Source organism: Sylvia atricapilla, chromosome 1 (assembly GCF_009819655.1).
Source record: "Sylvia atricapilla isolate bSylAtr1 chromosome 1, bSylAtr1.pri, whole genome shotgun sequence".
In the NCBI taxonomy this organism is placed as follows: Eukaryota; Metazoa; Chordata; class Aves; order Passeriformes; family Sylviidae; genus Sylvia; species Sylvia atricapilla.
This window is the reverse complement of record NC_089140.1, coordinates 51,923,587-51,936,377: the sequence shown is the minus strand read 5'-3', so window position 1 is coordinate 51,936,377 and position 12,791 is coordinate 51,923,587. Positions and strand designations below refer to the sequence as shown.

Here is a 12,791-nt window from a genome sequence, read left to right as displayed (position 1 = left end):
AAGAGTACATCGCCTGTAGTAATCTCATGCTTTCTGATCCAAATATATTTAGCCTTTGACTAAGTTGAGAGAAAAGTTGCTGGCTTCCTTATTAGCTTCTGCAGTCCTATTAATGAGCATATCCTTGATCTCTCAAATCCCTTGAAATGCCTAAATAAACAGTATTTCTCCCCTTGCTCTTCCTCTCACCAAAGCTTGATATGAGATTCAACTTTTTTAAACAAATAAACTGAAATCAATGTGTTCTCCAGAATCCCTGCTCTGTTTGTGTTTTAAAAACAATTATCATCATAGGTCCAATACAAGTCCCAGGAGAGCATACAAAGATTATGTAAGAAAATTTCTTGATATGCAATGCACTGTGTTCTTGCAGACACCCATATTGCATAAAATTATTTGAAGGCAAAGATAGCAGTGTGTCTTGATGCTCACAGTTGTAGTGGAACAGGAAGACACCTTACATGATATTAGGGCTTCTCTTCAGGAACTGGCAAGTTCTGATAGCCTGTATTGTAAGAAGTAGATTTTGCCATCTTTTACAATGGGAAGCATTAAAATAATTCAGTAATAGGAAAGATGGATTAGATACTGCATTCCTTGGAGGTAGACATGGACCTCAAGAGTTAAAATAGTCTTCAAGGATGTCTGAACACCCTACAGGAGAGATTTACTCCTGTAGAAAAGTATCATGAAATTCTACTTTTTAGAAGTGGGAATTAACAGGAAACACTTCAGACCCATGTTTCTTTTGGACAGGAAAGGTTTATGAAGATTACTATTAATAACTCATGAAAAATCTTTTGATGCAGCACTTGACAGAATAAGAACCTTTTCATTACACATATTTAACTTCCCCTAAAATATATCTCATTTGCATTTTTATTCTCCTTCTGTGAAGCATTAAGAAGGAAAACTCAGTAGTGCTACCAAAACTGAACAGGTTTACTCTCAGCCCTTCCTTCTAGATAGGATTTGGCCATAAATCCACAAGCTTCAGTGTCCTTATGGTCCTTACAGTCCTTCAGGTCCAGTGATGAGGCACTGGAACTCATTCCAGGGAGAAACTATTGGATGCACCATCCTTGGAAGTGTTCCAGGCCAGGCTGGATGGGTCTCTGAGCAGTCTGGTCTAGCTGAAGGTGTCCCTGCCTGTGGCTGTGGGTTGGAACTAAATGATCCTTAAGGTCCCCTCTAACCCAAACCACTTAAAGAGCTTCACATTTCAGTTCCATGTCAGCTTTGGGATTTTTCCAGTCTGCCTCTTCCCCCCCATTTTGGTATTTAGTAACTTCCTTGTTCTCAAATCCTGGTAACAGACTATCCTCATTCCTAGGCTTTGATTTAAGAGCCATTCTCACTACTAATCTGGATACCCAAAAGTCTTCAGAAATGGAAACAAGTAGTGTTCCATCCTGAAATTACCAACTACCAACACCAAAATAATGATTTAGCCAGGAAATTAAACCAATCTATTTACTGCTAAAAAAAGTATGGCAGTACTTTTAATAATAAACCTCAACTGATAAACAAAACCAAAACTAAGCCAAACAAAGCTCAGTACTTGCAATAATTATACCCTTTCTCTGTGGGACTCCATCTTTATGTAAAAAAATTACTCTCTTTTTAAAGTATCTTCTGACTTTTGTTTTAGGGTACTTTGGGTTTTCCTTCAGGGCCTTTTTTTCTCATATAAAGACAAAACAGAGAGGGCTTCGTAAGTGGTTTGAACACTGCCCAGCTGAAGGTGAACATCACTATCTTCATCACATGAACATCACTATCTTCACTTTGGCACTTTATAAACACAGGACTTTACCAACTTGTTTAGCCTTGCTCAACAGAAAAGAGAGTGGACTGATTTGACTTTTACAAGTACAAAGGGAAGAATGCTTGCATTCACTTGAAAGAGTTAATACCCTAGACTGCTAATTGATTGAACCTCTGAAGTGTAATTTTAAAATGGAAATGTTAGTAGAGTATCCCTTTATTGCCAAGGATTTTTAGTTGGTTTGGATATTTTCCCTTTTTCATATTGACACTGGTGCTTTTATCAATTTAAACACACTAACATTAAACCACTAAAAGGCATGTAGGTTTCAATAAAACTCATTTTTTATATCTTCAGCTCACATAACCAAATGAGCTGCTTTAACTTTTTTTAAGCAGAAAAGATAATAAAGCTAAATGAAAAGTCTTAGAGCTCAGTTTTAAGACTAAATGGTATTTTAGATGAATCAGTTAAGGAAAGCACAGTTTGTAACTCTGAGATAAAGATAATGGCTTAAATCTATCTTTATATCATGAGTATTCTTTTTGGAGCTGCAAAATTGATTAACACGCTTTCAGCTCTCACTGGCATGAGCTGCTGTGATCTGAGTGAGACTAGAGATGCTGTTATTGAAAGAGCATTTGATGAATACGGGGAATTGGAGGATCATTCCCAACTATACCACTAGCATCCTGGTAGACTGCGGACAAATTGCTTCTGTACTTCTGCTTTCCAATCTGCAAATCAAAGATAATAGCATACACTTCTGATGTAAAATCTGTTGATCCCTAAATAAAAGATATTGTAAGCTTGCCTATTATTTTGCCCATTCAGTTGGTTTCTTGAAGTAGCTTATATTAAGACGAGAGAAAATTAAGAACAGAAAGTAGTATCAGACAAAAATAAGTTTATTCGAAGGTCTTGTAATGAAAAAAGGAAAGTACTCATATAACGACAGAATGAATAAAATAGTGATTAAAGCAGTAAAGCAAAATAATAGACCTAACACCTAATAGACCATAAACAATGTGAAAGACACACACGGCATCAATAAAGACAAAGTTATTAAGACATTTAAAAAGCACCAATTAGGGCCAGAAAGGAACACAGCCAGAAAAGGTGTGCATTTATATACATACTTGCATTTGCATGTGTGTGCATGCATACTCACAGTCATGCAGAAAGAGAAATATCTAACAGCCTTTAGGTTGGAAAGAAACTTCAGGAGTCAGATTCTCTTGGTGGTACTTCATTGCTTCACTCACCCAATAGAATGCAATTCACAAATGAATTAGGATTGTGGAGAGGGAAGATTAAGACTGATTCTAGCTTGCACATACAAAGGGTACTGCTTTTTCTAAAATTCATTGCAGTATGCAATTATAAATACATATAATTAGGTGACTTAGATCTCACAAAATAACCACGATACTGCTTTCTGCATGACTTCGCTATGCAACCAAAATATGCAATGTAAATCAGAAATTAATTACCCTGAGGATTCAGAAACTATTCTAAGAGTGTTTGAGAAATAACGAAAAGGCAGTCATGAATTTGGCTAATTATTCCAGAAGACAGAATTACTGCTCTTTATATTCAACAAGAAGTTAAAGAACTATCAAGGTGTTTTTTCTTCCAGATTTGTATCTCAGATGACCATCAACTCTAGCATATTTTCCTGTGGTAAAGACATTTCTAAGGCTCTTCGCAGTAAAAATCTAAGCTAACTTTTTTTGCATCCTTCTTTACAAGTAGGGGCACTGAGTGTCTACTTTCACCTGCATTCTCACTCAGCTGACCTCCAAGAAAACTGCTTGGCATGGTTATTATTTGTTCAAAGGCTAATTGGATGAGCAGGAAGAAAGAAAAGGAGAACGATAAAGGCACAGAGACATGGCAAGTAAATTACACAGAGTTAATCCCTTTGAAACAAAATATTACCTTCATACGTTCAAGTGAGCTCAAAAACCTCCATGACATAGAACTTCCATAGAGGTGACTGATAAATCAGAGCAGAAATTTTATCCATTCAATATAGCAGATAAATGCTAACTTGTTCTCAGACCGAAGGAGGGACACCTGTTTTAAATACCTCAGCCACTCACACTTGGATTTCATCCAGACAAACTACCTCATGGGATTGTGGATCCACCGTATACATTGAATGAAATTAACTTTCCAGCTTAACATCTTGCTACCCAGAAGTAACAGCAAACACAGCATGACTATGGCATCAATTTTTTAAAGATACTGCAGAGATACTTTGTTTTGTAACTTCAACTATAAATCACGGGAAAACAAATTTGTAGTGTCTCTTTGTCTTATTCCTCTTTGACAAGTACTTTAGATAGAGTGGGGAAAAATGAAAACTGGAGACAAATATATTTTTTCTGGCACCAGAAAGACATATTCCACCTAGTTAACACTCTCAGTTAAAAGGAAAGCTTTTATGATATTTTACAGAAGGAAAAGAAATCTAATTTGTGACATGCAAGTTTGTCCTTGAGGTGAAAAAACAAATGCAGATGAAGAACCCCTTCTTTATCCACTTCTAATTTTCAAACCCTGAGCCTCCTTTTCTTCTCAGCTGTGTGTACCTCTCAAGTGACCACAGAATTCTATGGCAGCTTTCTTCACTGAAAAAATTTGCATTCTCCTCAAATATTTTAGGTCTATGGCTGGAACAGTCTGTTGTCCTACCCCTTGACATTTTCTACAGCAGAATGTTACCTATAAAGAAACTTAAATTAAGTGCTAATTTAGGTATTTAAAGAGGCTAGAGTTTCAGAAGAGCCAAGAGGTTGCATCCATAAACTGAGAGCAGTGTGTTTTGCAAGCACTCAGAATCTCTGTGTCATACATCAGATATCAAGTTACTCTCTGCATTACCAGGACATTCTGAAGAACCACCAAACCTTCTACTAAAGAATTATGTCCAATGCTTCTGAACAAAGGGAAAATTAGAAACTGAACTAATTATTTATAGAGTTATATAAAGTTATATATAGAGTTATCAAAACTGTGATACAGTTTTGTCTTACATTTGCTTAAGTTTCACATTTTAGCTCCCTAAGTGGAGTCGATGACTTCTTCAAATTCCTTAGTCAGAGAATACAGAAGACCAAAAGCAGAAATGCATTATACTTTATCCAGTGTCTATGAATAAGATAGCATCTTATTATGTTTTATGGAACAGGCACATCGAACAAGTAGTAGCTAGTATTCAATGAACATAGTGCTTAGTTTTAGAAAATGTATATGAGTTATTTCTTACACCTCTGAAAAACCCAGATTTTATTTAAAGCACACATTTAACATGCAGCAGCATACAATTATAATTGAACTCAAATCTTAGGTTTAGTGCATTGGCATGAACACTACACAATTAGTGCAATTACACTCAGGCTTGTACTTTACAAAATATCCTCAAAGATTACAATGTGGCATCCTTTAGCCAACTGAACATGTCTTTACTGTGAGAGTGATCACAGAACTCCAACTTTCACAAATAGACTACTTGTTTTTTAAACACACCTGCCGTAGCTGTCATGTTCCCATTGCTCTTATTTTAACCACACATTGACTACTCATCATAAAACCTCTTGTAACAGCTTAAAAGAAATTCCCTCCCTAGCAATAGCTAGGATTGGATAATGAACTGAATTCAGCAAACATTTAAGTTCTTCATTGTAAGGGCATTTCTATTAAGAGGAAAGCACCTTACTTGACAAATTCAAAACAAATCCTAGGCATAGGTGGCTCATCTGTTCCAATGGCACTCATTACCATTCCTGTCCCAGATGGAAAGACACCCCTCTGAGTTCTTGTGATGATAAATTATAGGGGAACAGAAAAGAAACTGTTTTATAAAGAATTTCCTGGCTCACAGACAGAGAGTAAGAAGTGTATGGTGAAACCATCCCATCTCTGTCTATACTGATGAGGAAAAACAACCCTGATGAACAACAGCGTTGTATTGAGATGCAATTGCAGGTGGGCACTGTGTGCTAGCACTCCAAAGTGTCCCATGGACATTTATTGTCTTTAGAAGAACAAGAAGTTTTAATACAGCTTAAGCAAAAATTGATGATTTTTTTTATCAGCCTGGAGTGAGGAGGGAAGAAGGAGAGAAGGATATTGGCATTTCAATCCCTTGCTGCTTTGTTGGAGTATAGTGATCAAGGAATCAGACAACTTTTTTATCCTGCTACAATGAAAATGGGAAGAGGTTTACATGTCTCTTTCCATGTTGTGTTATTGTTTTAATTTTCTTACACGCCTCTTGTTCTCACTGTGGGTAAAAGAGGCAGGAGTTGCTCTCTCTCTTCACTAATATATGAAGAACAGAACAGAGAGGTCAGCTCTTATGAATGAGGAGGGAGAAGGAAAGGGGAGGAAAGGGCAGCAATCCCAAGAGCTTTCTGGTGTCTCATTTGCTGCCAACACATCACATTTGAAATTCCCAAGGAATTTTAACTGTTCATCTCAGAGACAAAACAAGCAGACCTCTGATACGAAACTGTGGAAGATGAGGGGGAATGTTGCCTCCCTTTCCTTTCCAATTGAAAAGAGCTGGACAAATCCATATGGCTTCTTTTAAGTTTAGTACACTGGTTGCTCTACAAAGTCTGCCTTTGATTCCAGGAAAACATTTTGGAAGTACTGCTTACCATTTATAGTGTTAGTAGGATAAGATTTCCCCTCTCCATTTCACCTTTGAAAGGGGAGAGAAAGGAGATGAACATCAAGGCTTCGTGTGCCAAGACTTGAAAATATATTTACATGCCAAAGTGGGACTCTTGCTTGAACACCAGCCACAGCCGCCTTCTGCACTTTGGGTAGTTCATTAACAGAAATCAATACAAGCTGCCTTTTAAGAAAGTTAACACTTGTTCATCGACACACTTTGTAATTCCTTTTACAGAAGCATCAATGCCTACAAGGTGTGCAGTAAATTGTGGCAAAAGTGCAGAATATCAAGGCTACTGAAAATAGTTTCATTTCAGTGCGAACTTGAAAGATAAACCTAAATACAATGAGAAAAAGAGAATTACTAAGATACTGAGAAAAAAAAAAAAGTGTTTTCTTTACCTGGAGGCCCTTCTTCTCTATCTTTTTCTGGAGTATTTGAAGGCACTTGGTGAAATCTGTAAGGTCCTGATCCATGGTCTCAATTAACTCACATCCCTAGTGAAGAAGCAACAAAACAGAGAGAGAGGAAAAAAAAACCGTCAGTAATTTTGAGAACAAATGACATCCTTGATGAAATTAACTGCAGACAACCACTCAGAGTCTCTGCTCGGAGATGCAGAATTAAGTAAAAGACCTTTACAGAGTCCAAAGACAGTAGGTCCCAGCTGAACTAGTTAATATAAACCAGCAGTTTGATAGGTCCAGGAGTATATATTCAAAACCCATGGAGTACATTTGTGAGTTTAGATAAGCATGTTTTGCAATCCTCTGCTGAATGGACAAGTTCTGGTGTAGTGAGCCCTGGGTGATCAGTAACTTTCAGGAAAATGACTGTCCTCTCTGGACCTGCACCTACTGTGTCTCTGCTACATACATTCAAACCTGTATAAATGTGAGCATACGAAAGTGTTCAAGCATCCCAGAAACAGTGCAGTTGTACTGCAGTTAATTTGCAGTGATTCAATTTCCTTGCACTGTGATTCAATTTCCTTGCACTGGGATATTATTGTGGGGGTAGGCTTTGTTAAGCTGTTTCGGAGTTATGTATCACAATGGTTCATCCCTGCCCCTCCCCACCCCAATAAATCAGGTACCGTCCAAAGGTATCTCCTCCCCTGTCCCTCTGTATATCTCCCTCCTGACCCTGCCCTATGTTACAGAAAAATACCTGTCAGTCCAGCCTGGGGCCAATTACCTTTCTGTCCTGTGCCCTCTACCCCCGGGTTAAAACTGGATGTGCAGGCTTTGTTTGAACTCTTTTCCATCTCCCCCTCTTGGGGAAAAAAGATATCTGAGAAACTATATGGAAAAGAACCTTCTGTAATCCTTGCTCCAAAACCTAGACACCGCAACACTTGTTGCCATTGAAGAAGAGCCTTGCTCTGCACCACTCCCAAATCTGCAGGCAGAATCAGGAACGGCCCCTGGCACTGCTGGGAATCAGAGCTAGCTGGGGATCTACTGGCCAGTGTCATATTATGGCTGAGAACATATTAGAGAAGAGCAGGAGTTTGGATTTCTTCACTGAGAGCTAAAGCAATTTCTAAGCCTCTGATAAAAAGCTGAGTAAGGAAATGTGAAGTGTATCTATCACATAAAGTCACTATTCAAAGAAGTTTGAAGAATAAAAAATACCCAATACAGCACTGTGAATTAAAATAAGAATCATAAACATTGGATTTAGAAGTTCCCCTTCCTACCACTTTGAGGTCCCCTTAAAAGCCTCCTAGCTTTGTCTTACTTGACAGATTTTATGTTTCTGCTATGCACAATAAAAGCTAAGAGATAAGAGAAAAGCATTCAGAATATAGAATCTTTGTATGTGTGCCTCTGTGTATAAAGTACATTATTCTGTTACATGAGAAAAAAACCCCGAACAACAAAGCCAACATAAAAATGTAAATGTTGCCTTTACCTTGGTGGTAAAAATAAAGGTACAGAAGACTAAATTTCCCAGATTAGTGAAGGCATGGAGTTTACTGAATTGCATGCAACAGTGTAACTGGCCTCCAATAGGAAGACATTCACTACCACTGAAATGCTTCCCCAAACAGCCAGAATGCATATAAAATCAAACAGTCATCAGGCAGTGGGGAATTGGATAAAGTAGAAGAGAAAAGTGAGAAGATAATAACAGGTTTTCTATTACACTTCTCCTCAAAAACTTCTGAAAGAAAACTGGCCAAAAGTAGTAACCTTTCTGAGCCCTGATATTGCTCTAAGTATTTTTTCACATAGTAATAATAGGCTTGCTAAGATGAAGCATCATGTAGCTGCAACAGCACATGTAATCAGAGTCCTCCATTGTAGAAGTGATGCTGCTTCCCCTGCAAAGCGGTGAGGGAAAATGTAGCTGGATTCTGCACTCAGTGCTAAGCACAAAACTCCTTCAAAGAGCTGCCATATCTCCACTGTTCTCTAAAAAAAGGCCAAAAAGTAAAATCAGCAGTAGGAGAAGTGACACAGGCCATTTGGAGCCTGTAATGAATATGTGAATTTGGAAACACCAGCTGGAGACACCCAGGGAAGATATAGGGTTGTTCAGCCCCACTCAGGAAAGCTCAGTCAGATCTGAAAACGACTGAAGGGAATTTGTTTATTAAAGCCATTCTAAATGAAAAGGCGTCTCATTCACCAAGGATGGGGGGCTCTCAGACAGTCTTGATACCAGCACTGATAGTGGGAAGAGAGACCAAGCTGTGAGAAACCATGAACAGGCAGGACCTCAGTATTTCTCGGACAGCCTCTGAGCAGCTTGAGAACATGACAGATGAAGACTAAATCAGTGGCAGTGACATCTACTCCTGAGTATGGGAGAAGACACAACCTCAGTTGCCAGCTCTTATATTAGCAGTAGAGAAGTCAAGCCTTTTATCTTTTGCCAGGGCCATTCCTTGGCTTCACAGCATTGGCAGAAGTAAGCGGTTTATAGATATGAATTATGAATGAAAACTTTAACCCTCACTCTCCCTCAGCATTTCAAAATACTGCTTCTTGGAGTCATTAACAAGCCTAATCTTGAAAGGGCAGCTTTGTCAGCAGAAGGCTGCAATTCTCCTTTCCACACAGGGAATATCAAGGTGTCAGTGTTTGGTGTTTTGGTTTTTTTGGAGTTTTTTTGGGGGGTTTTGGGAGGGTTTGTTTGAGGGGGTTTTTTGTTTGTTTTGTTTTGTTTTTGTTTTTGTGGGTTTTTTTTTTCTGTTTGGTTTTTTTTTTTTTGTTTTTTTTGTTTTTTTTTTTTTTTTTTTAATTATGGTCTACAACAGCTTAAATTATAATTTATTATTTTATGCTACTACTAGAAACATTTTTCTTGACTTTAATTCTTATCTAGTTTCTCAGGATGTTCTTTGACAAAAAAAAAAAAATTCTAGAGGAACTGCAAGGTACTACCAAGGCAAGATAATGTTAGCATGGTTATTGGAAGGCACAGAAGGTCATTCAGCTCCAGGAGAAAGCTGTGATGCACCATGCATGAACGACCTATGCTCAGCCCTGCTATTGTCTTCTGTGCATATTCACAATGAAAGGCCTCAAACACATACCACTGGAATACAATGTAAATATGTGAATGGGGTGTCAAATGCACAGTTCAATAAAGGCAGGTTACTGTACCTGTGAGCACAGTAAGAAGGTACCGGGGCTTCTAAGTGCCTGGAATTGTTTACTCACTGCCCTAACCTTTAATGCTTTTCAAAAGTACTGCTGTAGATCATCATATCAAAAAATGCTGATAGAGTGCTACCATTAAAACCACCACTTTCTTCAAATTAAACTGTGTTTTCTCATAGATAAATAGATAACCAGTTGTAGAACTGGCAGGGATTTTAGTACTTCTCCTTTTGCCACAATGTCAAAGAGACTGGCATGGTCAGACCCAACTGGGGGAGGACAAGCAAAACAACTGGAATATTCCTGCATCCTCTTTACAGTCTTGCTGAAATTAATGTCTGTGCACTCCATGTTCATTGATGGTATAAGAGCCTCAGATAAATCAGTTGCTCCAGTATTTTATGCCACAAAATTGGATGACAATTGTAATGCAGTTCCTTTCAACCTTCACCGCATTATTCTGGAATGACAGAAAAATCTTCAAGACAGAGCCATCCAATACAGTCACAGTTTAATGAAAGGACAGTATAACAATGGCAAGATAGGCACTAACACTTGTAGTTTTATAGATACCTGCTCAACTTAATAACATTAACCTTTGGTAAGGAAGTTAAAAAGCCAAACAAATTTAACATTAGGAAAGGTTAGAAAAATCAATAGCATGCAGCAGGAAAGGAAACAATAGATTGCATCTGATGACAATATAGCTTTGGTGAATGATAGGATGAGGCACAGAGTATAAGGCTTTTGCTGTTCTGTCTTATTATAGCAGCTATGGGAGGCACTTTGCTAAAGAAGGAGGAGTGTGTCAGACACACATAATAGGAATTATTGAACCCTATATTTCAGACAGACAGTGAATTCAGACAGGCACCGAAATGTCAATCTGAACATCTCGGCATTTCTCCATTTTTAGAAATGTTACACATCACAGTACATTGTGTGTTTGCAGAAAGCAGTATGTAGTTGCCAAATCCCCCATGTTCTTCTTAATCTTTTATTAAGAGAATGTAATGGTTTTTTCTTTCTGTAATCTTTCTGAGAACATAATTAGAACAGAATAAATAAAATATCCTAATGTGTACTCTTATGTCCCAGGTCTTCCTATGAAAAACAATTTGAGGCTATCTTTTGAAGCCTGTATTTGGCTGTGCTCAGTGGGTGCACCAGTGACATTCAGTTCAGTCCTTTAACAATTCCTGAGCACAGGGGCTCAATTTTGAGCTATCAATCTCAAAGAGATGTGCTTATGTATAGTGTTAATGGCACACATCCTCAAGCAAAAAGAGGAGAAAAGAGACTGCCTGTAGAGCCCCTCAAAATCACAGCACTGACAGATAAATTTTAAGAAAGCTACATAAATTAAATGTTATCTCCAAACATTCTCCTTCCCCTAGACTTCACTTGCACAAACAGTAATGTACCCACTTAATCCTAATATTTCACTGACCAACTGAGTAAGAGCTATAGATTCTCAGAACTATTTAATTTATAACAGATGTTTCAAAGTCATCTCATCCAATCTCTTGCTAAGAGGTCAATAGATTTGCTCAGGTTTCTCAAGGCCCTTTCCAGTCCAGGTTTAGCTGGAAAGGGAGTCACATCTCCCAGGATGGAGATGCCACTTCCCTGGGCAAACCACTTAGAGTGCTTGAACACTCTTGTGAAATTTTCTTTCCTAGTGTCAAACAGGGATCTCTTGTATTGCCAGTTGTGGTTGTTGCTTCTTTTCCTATCTCATCTTAAGAAATAATCTCTTTCTGTTTTTTTCTCTGCCCTCCCATTAGGAAGTTGAAGACAGTAGTATGATCTGCTGCTCACCTTTGCTTCTGGAGGTTTAAACAAGACAGTTCATGGCCATTTCTCAATGTTCCAGACTTCCCTAAAATGTATTTCCTTCACTTGTACTGCATTGGTGTGCAGTATTTCCATCTCAGAGAGCCTGAAGAGGTGATTTAAGGGCAAGGAGGCAGAGGGTTCCCAGATCTCTCTTCTTTTTAAAGTAAATTTCTGGCCACAGGGAATTTTATTTTGCCTCTCTGGTATCCTCTTCCTCTTTAGCTCACTCAGAGAATAACTCCAAACTTCACATTCCTCATACACTAGCTGCAGCCACCTGAAAGTTTTGACCTCCCCAACATTTTTGCACACAAATGTGAAGCAGACAAGCATTTACATCCTGAATTGGGCTCAATGCAATTGATACTAAAAAACAACTCTTGGAAAAAGCAACACCGACTGAAGGGAAGCTGTTTCAGACACAGAAAGATGAACAGAAATGGACTGCAGGATCTGACGGCAGGTCTTGGATCAGGTGTAGCAAAGAAGATAAAACATGTGGATGCATAACCCTACAAGGTCAACAGATGACAGACATTATGTTCTACCACCTCATCTGTAATAGGAGGGTATTATCTGGTTTTTGAGGCCAGAGCATTCAATCAGTATCAAAAAGGAAAAAAAAAAAAAAAAAAAAAAAGAGTTGGGGAAAACTTGTTGGCAGAGATGGCAGAAACCCAGACAGTGGTTCTTAGCTCAGTATTCCACAGCTGATCCACAACACCTCTACAAGAACCGAAACCAAGCCTAGCATGGGATGAAGACGAGACAGGCTAAAATGTCGAAGGACACTTCTGAAAAGGTTTAAAGATACAGGATTGTAGAGAGACATGCAAAACACAAACCTTTATTTTGAGCTACTGACAGCCATAAAAGTTGC

At 38.3% G+C, this 12,791-nt stretch overlaps 1 protein-coding gene across 4 annotated transcripts in view; it reads right to left on the bottom strand.

Moving 5' to 3' along the window:
• TPK1 (thiamin pyrophosphokinase 1) overlaps window positions 1-12,791 on the bottom strand; it is a 300,992-nt gene that overhangs the window by 118,750 nt on the left and 169,451 nt on the right. For 3 of the 4 annotated variants that reach the window (XM_066322592.1, XM_066322599.1, XM_066322608.1), the window contains one exon: window positions 6,860-6,955. In XM_066322592.1, the coding sequence (XP_066178689.1) occupies window positions 6,860-6,955 (96 nt within the window). Of the gene's footprint in view, window positions 1-3,709; window positions 3,793-6,859; window positions 6,956-12,791 lie in introns of those variants that run through there. The other variant, XM_066322626.1, reaches the window with a different exon arrangement.